We start from the raw sequence: 13,078 nt of genomic DNA, 5'->3' as shown, positions 1-13,078 counted from the left end.
GCTATGCATCAGATTTTATGTTGATATAATGTTCATATTAAAGATGATGTGACTTCTGAAGACAGTTTAGTATATAATTATTTTACTTTACTAAGTTGTTAAGTGAACTTAGAGCTGAGTTTAAAATGAAACAGGATATTTTTCTTGATGTCTACATATTTTTAAGTGAAAGACTATTCAGCAAAAAGACCATTAGAGTTGCAAGGAATATTCCATTTATGCTGTTTCCCCAAAAATAAGACCTAACCAGAAAATGGTCCGCCTTGAAAACTATATTTTATTATAGCATGCATGAACAGTAAAACATTGACAGAACTCTAAGGCTATAAAAATGGCAATATAATTTTTTTCAGCACTCAGAATGGAAGCCAGGACCTCACACATACTAGATACGCAGCATACTAGTAAGCAATATCCTCAGCCCTTTTTAAAGTTTTTACTTTGAGATAGTGTTGCTGAATTCCCAGGCTGAGCTCAAACTTGCAGTTCTCCTACCTCAGGCTCCTTGGTAGCTGTCATTACAGGTGTGGGACCTCTCTCCTTGTGTAACGTGGCTCTGCCTTTACCTCTCACCTGTTACCTCCCACCCAGGTTCCTACATTTTTTTGGCTTTCAGCTAGTCAAGATAATATTTGTGTAACACTTCACTTCTACTGCAAGTTACTTTATATTTATGATCATGCATCTCAAATACCCGCATTCAAAACTACAACAACACATTTATTATGTTGTCTTGCTAAGTTCTTTATTTTATTTCTCAAAACATCTGTTTCCCATCCTCTTTTCTGCCATTAAGTGGTCCAATATTTCCATCCTCCGTACTTTTGACCAATATCTTTGGTTACCTGTCACATAGATGTAGGTTCAACCACAGAGATTCCCTCACTTCTCCCCACCAGATGAACCTGACTCAAATATTCCCCTCCCGCTCTGTGTCCTCGATCCTGTACAGAGCAATAATAAACAGTTGTCCTTGGACTTTTTCACTAGCAAAGAAATATTCTCCTAGCTCCCATACCATTTCTTTCATCTCTTTAAAGCCAAACCTCCTGAGAATATCTCTCTCTATTTCTTCTCCCATTCTTTCCACAGCCTGCTTTGAATTTCATTTCCAGCACCCATTTGACTCATAACCAATATTTTACCCAAACCAATATCCTTTCAGGAATTGCCGTAGACCAATGTTGAGCCATTTCTATCTCATATGCCTGCTGCCTCTTGGTTCTTCTTTAGTCTTCTTTGCTGGTTCCTCTCCACTTTTAAATATCCACTAGATTGCATTCTTCCTAGCTGTTGTTATATGATCCCATGCTTCAGAAATAGTCTCTTGATGAATCATAAATTCCTAACTTCAGTTAGACCTTTCTCCTGATCTCTAAAATACATTCAATCATTTGATACCTTTATGCTCATAAAACACAGTAATAATGTTTCAAGTAGACTTGAAACTTTAGGGCATAAATTCCTATATAGTAGCTCCTCAAAATATATCCAAGATATTAAGAGACCATTAGAATGAGACAAAGCTTCTACCTTACCTACTATTTAGTCTGCAAGGTTAAATAAATAAATGAATAAAAATTAGAAAGCACATCAATGGTGATGTTGCAGGATTAACAATGTCAGACAATCTTGTGACTAACAAATTACTCAAAACTCCTAGTTATCTTCCTTGAATGAGGCAGCTGACAGTTCATGTCTTTTCAGGACTGTCTGTCACAGAGTGAAGGCAACTAAAGTAGCTTCAGCAAGTGAATGGTACCTTGCTTCCTCATTTTCCAAATAAAGCAGTAGATGACCATTTCAATTTCTGGTTGGGCTCTGCCCTATTGAATGGTGTGTCTCTCATACAGCAAGAGGAAAGAAGCCCCTGAGATGAGTGGGAAGGACAATGAACCTCAGGGGAGCACATTTAGATCCAGGTTAATGAGGCTACGGAAGGTTTTGCATGGTTGATGTAATCTAAGAAGAGTTTTCTGTCAATAGAAACTCCTCTGTTTTTCCATTGTCCTTTCATTGCCTGTGTTTATTTTGGGTTCCAGTAAAGATCAAGTGACTGATTGTACAAGATCAAATCTACTGGGAGGTGAAAAGGGAAATCTGGCTTTTTTTTTCCCCTTGGATCTTCATACTTAATGCTCTTGCACTAAAAGTAATTTCTATTATAAGAATCTAGTGCACATTTTGGCAGCACATACATAGTAAGAATCTAAAGGAATTCATTTCTGCTTTTTGGGGGTTTTTTTTGCCTCCTTTTATGGTCTCTTAATCTGTCTCGGTCTTTATGTTCTTAGGAGTCTCTGTGGAACATTTTCCTCTCATAACTTCCATCTCTTTCCAGCCAGCCATTCTCATTCTGTCTCTGCCTCTGTCTCTTTCTCTCTTATTTTTTTGCATCCGGAATTGAACTCAGGACCTCATGCTTGACATATAGGCACTGGGCTGCTGAACTGTATCCCCTGCCCCTTTCCATTATTAGAGCAGCTGTGGTAAGAAAAGCCTGGTATTGCACCCTAGCCTTGCCACTGAAAAGTAGTGTGACTAGCCAAGTCTTAGTCCCACCACTCAGGGCCTCACTTTTCACATCTGTGAAATAAAATGGTTTGGCTAGGAATTTAATAAAGTTTCTGCCGGTTCTGACATTGTCTGTCTTCTAGACTCTTCTTGGAGTCTGTGAAGGACTCCAGTGCTTTATTAGCATCTATGTTAAGCATTAATTCAGATCCTTTATGAAAATTACATGCCTCCCCTATCCCTGAATACAGAGGTCCACTAGTTAAGTTATCTACCACTGTAATTCTAGAACTGTTCTTGGTGATATGTGTCACCAGCACTAAGAAAGAAAAATAAAACACTGTTTTGATATTCTGGAGTCTTGAATTAATACAAGAGACTCCAGGTATTGCTGAAGTATAAAAAAATGTTAGGAGAGTTCTGAAAATCCATTAGATTTGTGGTAGTGACTTTAGTTAAGTCACTGGATTTAGATTTTCTCATTTATATAAATGAAAGAATGGATTTGATCACAGGTTCTCAACGTGGAGGCACATGAAGAAACTTTATAAAAATCAAGACTATATTAGAGGTACTAGGATCAATGAAATGTATTATTTTGGTGAGAGCAGGGGGATTTGGCATAGTGTTTTTATTTTTTTTAAGTGCTGGAAGTGATTCTAATATGTATTCCAGGCTTGTAAAGAGCTGTTTTAGATGCTCCTTAACTTATTTCAATTTTGATTTTTCTGTGAGTTAGGGCGGGGGGATTGGCAAGCTTTTTCTGTTAATAGCAAAATAGAAAATATTTGCAGCTTTGTGAGTTATAAGGTGTCATGGCTGGAGGGTGACTACTTACTCATCTCAGTCTTTGTAGGGCAAAGCAGCTATAGACTATAGGTAAAGAAATGGGTGTAGCTGGATGTAGTGCATGGGCCTTAGTTTTGCTGGTTCCTGGTTTATTGGAGATAATTTAAAATTAAAGGACTGCCAATAAATCATTTTGTTCCTATGCCAATGATACATACATAAATATCCATAAGACATGTAGAAGATGATCCTTAATAACAGATTGGGAACCTGTTATTTGGGAAGCTGCTATATTTGAAAATTAAGATGCTTAGAGAAAAGTCTTATTAAAATAGTAAAAACATGATAAAATCTTTTGGCTTATTTTTAGGCTTTCTTCATGAGATTTTATTTGAAATATTTTTAATGGAAACTGCATAGACCCAATTGTATTCAACTATTTGTTGATAGTGTGTCACGTGCCACTAAAGAATAGTAAGATGACAAATCTTGTTGTGAATAGTGAATTCAGTGAATGGTGCCTTTTACATACAAGGATAAATCTGATTCTTTCTTTGCTGATTGCCATACATACTGCCATGTTTACTAAGGTTCTTATTAAAACAGGGCACTGACATATTTGAAAGTTCTGTGTTTTCTTGAGTTTTCAGGGTCACCGTATGTATTTCTCTGATAGTCACAAAATGTAATTTTGCCACAGGTTGCAGTATCCAAGCCATTCATGTTGAAAGCAAGCTATGACAATCTACTGAAGAGTTTGAGTTTGTTGTATGAATAACTCATTTATGCTATTAATTTATATTAATGTGATACGTCACTGACTTTTACTATGCTGTAGGAGCATAAATAATAGAAAAGAAAAGACAGTTCAAATTTCAAGAATTTATCTTGGACAGAAAGAATTTTCTTGATGCCCATTACCTTTTAAGTTTATGTGCATGGCCTGACGCTTATGCTACTGGGACTAATCTGGCCTTGAGTGTCAGATCTATGTTTGTAAGTTAAAAAGTAATTAGTTAGACCTCCCTGGAAGGATTTATGATATACCTCACTTTAATCTTTCCTTTTATGTACTTTATAGTTTGAAAATTTATCCAATAAAATATGTGGTGTTTTTCACATTGTGCAGTTTTGCAGATCGTGACATTTAATTATTGCAATCTTCTTATAACCAGTGATGGACTGTCTACAGCATTGGCAAGGGAATCTCAGACACATAAAGTTATTCTTCTGTTACCTTGGCTTTAGAGGTATTAAATATGTTTAGGTGTTGTGTAATGTTGACATCCTGGTTTCTAAGCAACCAAATGATGGAAATAAAGGAAATACAGAAAATATTTCTGTGAGGGAGTATAGATTTGTAAAAAGGCTATGAAGCAATCTCTTTCATCCTTGTCAACTTTGGAGAATCTAGAATCCTTTGTTTTGTCTTGTTCTTACTTAAATATATGCCTAATAGAATAAGGTTGAGATGAGGCTGTAGATCTATCTTTTTATTAAATCCATTATCTTCCTGAAAGGCTTCTCAAAATACTGACATTCTCCTTAGTAGCTTTAGACATTTTTATAAAGATAGAGATTCAGTTTTAAGGATTAATTCCTTCTAAAAATATTCAGGAGAATTTTTGAATCCTAGTAAAATTAAATAATAAACCCAAGAATTTAAGAGATGATTTTCAAGCAGAACTTTCACCTCAGTTTTGCCTACATTCTGATTTTATAGAATTGTATAGAATTTTCATAAATTGTGTCATTTTTCATTTTTCACCCCACAAATGATGAGTATGTTCAATGTTTCAGTGCCATGTTCAATATTTTACTTCTTAAAGTCTAAGAAAGATGCTACTATCTCCCCTAGCGGTAATTACAATGAGACTTTTCCCATCAGAGGGGCAACTTGCTTCCTAGGTGGGGATCCCTCCACACTCCTCAGGTGATTCTCCTTCTTTGTACAGGAGGCAGCAGTGTGAGGTGAAGGAGTTGCTCAGTCTAGACTAGTGAAGGGGAACCTTGTGGAGACTGAGTGCCCAAATTGCAACCCCAAACCCTCTTAATTACTGCCAAGTGCCAACACTGCAGTGAAAACAGCATATCTGATGCTCAGTTACTGGAGTGATGCTGGGGTGACTTGGCTCACTTATCAATCAAGAGGGCTTGGTGTGCCTGATATGACTTATATGCCATAGGTTTGCCACCAGTGGTCTAGAGTAACTCTGATAATTGCCAATTTTGAACTGACACGGTCTAGGTGACCAAGTAATGGCAAGGTAGTTTTTACATACACATTATGTGACAATATGGACATTCTAAAAAGAGATTAGATGAGGTTAAAAGCTCAATGGAACCAAATAGATGTGACTAAAAATAGTCAAGTATGGTGCAACCTTCATCTAATCCACAGACCATTATATATTTTCAGTCTAAGAATCCAAGAGGTAAAATTGCAGCTTGGACTACGTGTGGTATTGTCTTCACAGCATTGCCATTCTCAGTGCCCAGACACTGCCTACTACATGGGCCATACAACAATGAAGGCATTCATGTCAACAGGCATTGATTAAGTGACTGCATGGTATTAAGCAGTAGACAGAGAGGAATACTTTAAATGTTCCATTGTTTGAATACAAGGAATGCTTTGAACAAATTACTGTAATAGGCAAAATGGGTTTACTATCAAGCCCACGACACATAAACTTCAGCTCCTCTCACTTGCATGAATGCCTCTGAAGTTCGTATACGTGAATTTATATGTGAATTCTTTTTTTGAAGACAGATCCCCTAAATGTTCTAAGCTTTACACTCCACAAAACCTGGATAAATTTCTGGTAACAGCTACAAATCTTTGACCATGAAATCAAATTTGTAAGAAATTTGACTTCAATTTGGCAATACATTTCACTGGGCAGAAGTAACAAGCTCAGCTAATTTAGAGATCTTGGCAGGTTCTGAGTAGAGTTCAGAGAGTGCCAAGCTATTGGGAAAGAGTGAGCATCTAGTGCTCTGTTGTCCCTTGTTTATGCTCACTGTCTCTAATTAGCCGATGTTCCTGTCTGACCTAAGTCTGTGGTACAGGTAGACATGTCTACTTCTTGTCCTCACCTAGATATCTCTTTTGCTTAGCTTTTTATCAGCTTCTTCCATGTTCCCAAAAGGATGAAAGAATAAACTTGAGCCAGACATGATGGCACTACCTACAATCCCAACACTTTGGGAGACTGAGGCAGGATGAGCACAAGTTCAAGCGCTTTTTGAGCCACTTAGCAATTTATTAATATACTGTCTCAAAGTAAAAAAAAAATAAAATGGCTCAATGGAATGTAGCTCTGTGCAAAGGCTCTGGGTTTGATACTGTTAAACTGCCTCTCCAAAGAAAAATTTAACATAGCATCACCTTGGCATGACTCTGGAAATACATGGAGACCTGAAGATGTATGAAATTATCAGTGATTTGAAATATGAAACACTTATGTCCACTTTGCTGGTCCTATTCCCTGCCCGGCACTGGAATTTTCTCTATGGCATGACTCTTTCCTGGGCTTACCTTAGAATTGAGGCAGGATTCCCCTGTGTTTTAAAGGCCTTGTATCTACTTAGCATAGAACCAGAGTTTGGTGGTAAAGATGGTACTCCTTTCTAGAAGAACTGGTGTAGAAGCCTTCTAGTTATCCTTATTCATGGAATCCTCAGAGTGTGCTCAGAATGAGTCAGAAAGTGCGGTGAGTAGAGGAACTTTAGGTATCACTTTTGCATAAACACTATACACTGAGTTTGGCTTTTTTTTTTTTTTTTCAGAAACAAAATCTTGCTGTGTTGCTCAGAGTTTATTTAAACTGATAGGTTCAAATGACAGTCTTGTCTCAGCCTACTGAGAGCTGAGTCTAGAGGCATATGGCTGGCTTGAGTATTGGGTTTTAAAGCTTAAAAGCCAGTATTCATATAACTTGAAACTGTCAAACTATCAGTGTCTCACTTAGGTTTTAAAAGCAATTTTTTGAAACTTTGAAAGACCAGAATTGATATTCTCTGCAAAGGCTCTGTTGTGTTTTCTCCTCCCAGAAGCAATAGAGGTAGAAGTCCAAGCTGAAAGCCTGTGCGATAGATACAAGAAATTGGTTAGTTAATCATAACATTATCTGGCCACATTGTCTATTCAGTAATGGCATTTCAGGAGCTACAAAACTAACTGTGATGCAGGTATCTGCACTGGATGCTATTCCTTTGTGTCAGAAAGTGTTCTAACTCATTGATCTGAATGAATGTTTGCTCATATGCTATGGATCAGTGCCCATTTTGAAGAAATAACATATACTTGGTCAGGGATATTTGACCATGCTGGAAGGTACTATAATAATAAGTTGTGGGGTCATTTTAAACAACCAGATGAAGAAAGGTGAAAAATTGGCAAGTTTTATTTTTTAACTTTGATAGCTACATTGCATTTTGACATTATAAGTTCAGGGTTCACCCTCGATGAGTCTCACTAATGGAGAATATAGTTTATAGTGCTCAAACATAAGTCTTTGGGCAAAAAAGAGAAATTATAAATTGTGTATTATATTCCAATGCTGATAAAGTAGTGGTTTTTAGAATCATTATTTTCTAGTAATATTAAGTACAATTTTGAGTAGTTTAGATAGTAATATTTAAATGTTGCTTAAATGTTGATTAAGAATATTGAGAGGTGAAGAATTTTTGTTATGTAGCATCTTCTTTGGTAACTAAAGTATACCTAGTATACTAAAGTATACTAGGTATACTTTACTTGGTATACTATGTAGCAAAGACTCGGAATTCTTTACAGAATTGACATACACAAATAACTATTTTAAAAAGTTTAGCAACCATGCATTTTCTGAAATCATTTCAGAGAAAAGATGCTATTCTTATGCAGGAGAAATACAACAAAAAGTTTTAAATACATTTGAGCTAGTTCACTGTGATTTTCATCTCTGTGATAATCACAGTTGTGATTTATCACAGTGTCTTCTGTGAAAGGTAATGACACAGTGAGGTACAAGAGTAAGACTTAATGTAAAATTAATCAAGAATAACTGAGTCAGTACTTAACAGCCCTTTAATAATTCAAAATTTAAAATATTACTTGTAGGAACAATTATAATTCTGTTCATTTTGCTTCCTCTAGAGTTATTTGTGAGGGTTATAATCTTTGAGTCTTTTTCATTTCCTTGAGCAGTGGGTTTAATTTAGAAGAATGCTCTTAAATCTTGAATGATTATTAGAGATATTTTGAAGCTATTTCTAAGGTGAAGAAAACAGAAATACAGGATCATTTGAAAGAAGGAAGAAGTTCATAACCAGAGCAAGCTTGACCAGTGAAAACAGACTTTAAAATTAGGATTACTAAAATGAACTTCCAGTGTCCAATTACAAGGATCAGTATCCAAAGTTTCTGCTTTGTTCCATACTAAAGATGAACAGTTTTTCTAGTTTTACTTCTAAGTAAAATAGAAATAACAGAAGCAAATGACTGAAGTACCTTTTTGACTAGCTTTTTTTTATTGAGAGTATTATCTCTAAAAGTCTAAGCCTTTACCATAAACAAATCATAATAAATTAATATTGAAAAGGAGGATAGTTAATGGTCTTGACCAAATAAGGTTAACATCAGTAATTACAATTTGGATCCAAAAAAAGCAATACAGTTTTATCCTGTAAGCTATTATCAGGTGAGAAATGGTGAAGTGTTGATCAAGGATGTTAATGTTTAAAAGTGGAAATTGAAAAGTCTTCAACCTCTTTTTTATTGTTTATTTTATAAATCTATATTTTCTCATTCATATTTTCATTCTATCATTAATTGTTCCAATATCTGTTAAGCTTCTGTTATATGCCAGAATGTTTTAAAACCATACTCCAAATTCTAATATATAATGAGCCTTCTGAGAAGTGTTTTTGTTAAAGATTTAACTGAATACTTTTTAAAGTATTTGAGCTCTTTTATTGCTGTGCACACTAAAGATTCATTTTATTAAATATTATACCAATAGAAATCTACAAATCAGATACATATTTAATTTCAAAGTCACGTTTTGGTCTTTGGAAGTAGATATTCAATTAATTTGGTTTAGAATAAAAATATTTAAATATAGATACATACCAATGATTTTTATTTTTCAGTATGTGAAATTGAATCCAGGGCCTTTGCAGTGAAATATATTGCCAACCTTTTTTAGTTTTTATTTTGAGACAGGTTTCACAAAGGTACTAAATTGCCAAGGCTCAGCTTCAAGCATGATTCTCCTGCCTCAGCCTCCCAGAGGGCTGGGATTACAGGTGTCTGCCACCACACCTGGCTTGCCAATGACTTAAATTTCAGGGTTATTATGATGTTACTTAAAACTGACTAAGCATCAAGGGTCCACTTACCACCTAGCTGATATATAGAACTTTATTAGTTATTAACATAGTAATAGTTGTTAACCTAGTTCAAGAGAAAGGCAAGACTTCTGCCATGGGTTTGAGTTAGGGTTCAATTTATTGTTACACACCAATTGCATAACATTGTGCAGTGCTGCTCATAGTGAAAAACAATTCCCTTTGACATCATCTATTGTCTTAAGAATAGCTGGTCTATTTATGTGTGGTTTGTGTAACTAAGAATTAAGTAATCACAAAAATAAATAGGGCTGTACCCATTTATATAAGTCTTAGTTAATTCTCTGGGGTTAAGCTTTTAATTATATCAAATTATTTCCTGTTAGTTCACTGAAAAGCCTGAAAAATAACAGAGTGAGGCGTAACTAGCATCACAATTTACAAGTCATGATTTTTAAGGAGCATCAAACTAATTATGCAGTTCTTAAACAAATTAAAACAATGTTACTTTCATTTTAGATGCGATCCGTGAGCCGAGTATTTAAGTTTATTGACATGCCAGAAGAAGGTGCACCTGTCAAGTCTATCAAGCCATCCAGGGATGACCAGCTCTCGAAAGTTATGATCATTGAGAATCAACATGTGAAGAAAGATGACATCTGGCCCTCCGGGGGTCAAATGATTGTCAAAGACCTCACAGCAAAATATGTAGATGGTGGCATTGCCATATTGGAGAACATTTCCTTCTCAATAAGTCCTGGCCAGAGGGTGAGACTTAAACATTAATCCTTTTCTTAATGCCCTGCTCAGTGAATTCCAGCAGTCTAAACCAGTGTGTTAGTAGAGTCCATTTGTAATGCTATTATTATATATACATTAGAAATGATACTGTATGTACACATTTCAAGTTGTTGTTATTGGAGACATTATATTTTATGTAAAATAACTTGCAAAGTCTAAACTCATTAATAGGTTCACTTAAAATGTGAATTATCTAATTAACTGCTAATTTACCATCTATAGCTGTTCAACAAACCAAAATTGCATATTTTAAGTTTCTGATCTTGAAAATACCTTCCAGGAAGGTAGTTTATTGTTGCCTCCATCATTAGAATCTTTAATTTTATCTGATTAGGAGTATTACATTTTTTTAGGGTTTTTTTTTGGAGCTTCCACAAAGATATAGTTTTTCCAACTTATTAACTAAGCGGAAATTATGGAAAAATATTTACTAAGTAATAATTTTGTTACTAGGCAATAATTTTACCACTTATTAAAAATAAATAACTGTGTTATTTTGAAAGATTTCTTATACTATAGATCCCAGCACTGGATTGAACACAGAAAGAATTTGTATACAGATTTTTTTGAACTGATTCTAACATAAGTTTTTCCTCTACCCTATGTGCTATACATAGTTTTATATTTTGTTCAGATCCATATTCTGATTTACTTTATAATGCTAGAGAGGAGTATCATATATTTTTATTGATTTAAAAAGTTGAGACAGTATTAAAAATAGCCAGATCTTGAAAAAACTGAATTTTAAAACTTTATCTCTTTATGGTTAATTTCAAATAGAGGTTTTAAGATGTCAAGATACAGTTAGGAAAGATATTAAGTTACCAATATTAACATTAACATAGAAACATAATTACTGTTACTTTGTGGAATATTTAATAAACATTTAATACATTGCGCCAAATCCCATTTTATAAAAGTATAGGTGAAGGAAAAAGTACCATGTAAAATGATTTAAAATGAAAACTGGAAATTTTGACTCAGATTTGCGCCTTAGGATAGTCACATATCACAAAATTAACTCTATTTGTTGTTGTTGCTGATTAAGAATGGAATTTAGTTGTCCTTTCCTGAAGAAAAACAACCTTAAATTGTGCATAAATGGGAAGATTTTACTTTTTAGATGAATTTGATCATAGTATTAGCATGCATATATATATATATATATACATATATATATATATATATATATATATATCTTTTTAGGTTACATTAAGAGCCCTCATGGAATTTCTAAAAAATATTAACACTTTTGTTTTGTCTTTTGAATGTGAGGAAATATTAGTTATGGTTTGGAACTACATTAAATTAATGATTGGCCTTGGCTCCTCCCTTTCATTGGAAAAAGCACAATAGCTTTCTCTTTTTGTTTTCATGTGAATTAACCACAGGAAGCTCAGACTCTTTTCCTGGCATCAGCAGGATGCATGCCAGAGGTGGGATCATTGTTACAAATCAGTCCTACAAATGGATTGATACCAAGCAGAACTGAAAAGCCTTGATGAATTACTTGCTTCAACATGGTTGAACTTCTGTCTATCCCTTTATCCATAGGCGGCTTTACATTTAAGTGGACTTTTTTGTAGACAGTATGTCACTGGGTTATATTTTTTGATCCATTCTGACAATCTTTGCTTTTTAATTGATGCATTTAGATATTGGCATCTAAAGCAATTATTGATTTAGTTGGATTAATATCTATCCTATTTGTTACGGTTTTTACATTGTGGCTACAGTTGAGCATTTTATGATTCAATTTTTCCCCCTTTTTGTAATAGTAGCTTTTTTTTTTTTTTTTTTTTTTTTTTTACTTTTTAGGGTTTGCCCCACAGTTTGCAATACATTTATGACTAATCCCAGTTCATTCTCACATAGTGTTCTATTATAATTTCATGGGTAGTGTAAGTACTTTATAATAAAATATTCTCAGGTCCTCCCTCTTGTTCCTTGTGTTTTTGCTAGGATCCATTTTATTTCTTATATACATATGTGTAAAAAATACATCATATGTACATTCAATCAAATACATTGTTATTATAATTATTTTGAACAGTCTTCAGTTAGATCAATTAATAAGAAAAATTTAAGTTCTTATTTTTCCTTCATTTATTCTTTGATAGCCTTCTTTTATGTATCCTACTTTTTATCTTTATATACATCTAAGTTTCTTTTTTAAATTTTCATTTTTATTAGTATATGTTTGCAGTACAGAAAGATTACATCCAACATGGAGAGTTGCTATATGTACACAATCTTAATTCTTTTTGCTTCTTTCTTTCTTCCCCTCTGCCACTTTTTGTTCGCTTTGTCATTTGCAAAATATAAGCTGAGTTTCATTTTTCTTTTCTCTGAAGAACTTTTCAGATTTCTTTGAAGACAGCCTGATGGCACCTTCCCTTAATTTTTGTTTGTCTGATAAATTATTTTGCTTTCACTTTTGGAGGCCAATTTCATAGAATATAGATTTCTAGTGTGATTTTTCCCCCTCTCACACTTTAAAGATTTTGCTACACTTATTTTATTTTTGAGACCAGGTCTCACTGTGTAGTCCAGGCTAGACTTAAAATTCATGGTATGACCCAAACTGGGCTCACATTTGCAGCAGTGCTCTTGCCTCAGTCTTTTGGGTACTGACTGA

At 34.4% G+C, this 13,078-nt stretch overlaps 1 protein-coding gene across 1 annotated transcript in view; it reads left to right on the top strand.

Annotated features, from left to right (window-relative positions):
* Positions 1-13,078, top strand: part of Cftr (CF transmembrane conductance regulator) — a 149,491-nt gene that overhangs the window by 112,821 nt on the left and 23,592 nt on the right. Inside the window, 1 exon segment of the mRNA NM_001278757.1 lies at positions 10,159-10,407. Coding sequence (NP_001265686.1) covers positions 10,159-10,407 — 249 coding nt within the window.

Source organism: Cavia porcellus, unplaced genomic scaffold, assembly GCF_034190915.1.
Source record: "Cavia porcellus strain 051 isolate PalLab524CR breed Dunkin Hartley unplaced genomic scaffold, mCavPor4.1 scaffold_2, whole genome shotgun sequence".
Classification (NCBI taxonomy): Eukaryota; Metazoa; Chordata; class Mammalia; order Rodentia; family Caviidae; genus Cavia; species Cavia porcellus.
Note: the sequence above shows the minus strand (reverse complement) of the source record. Positions and strands in the feature narration are given on the sequence as shown.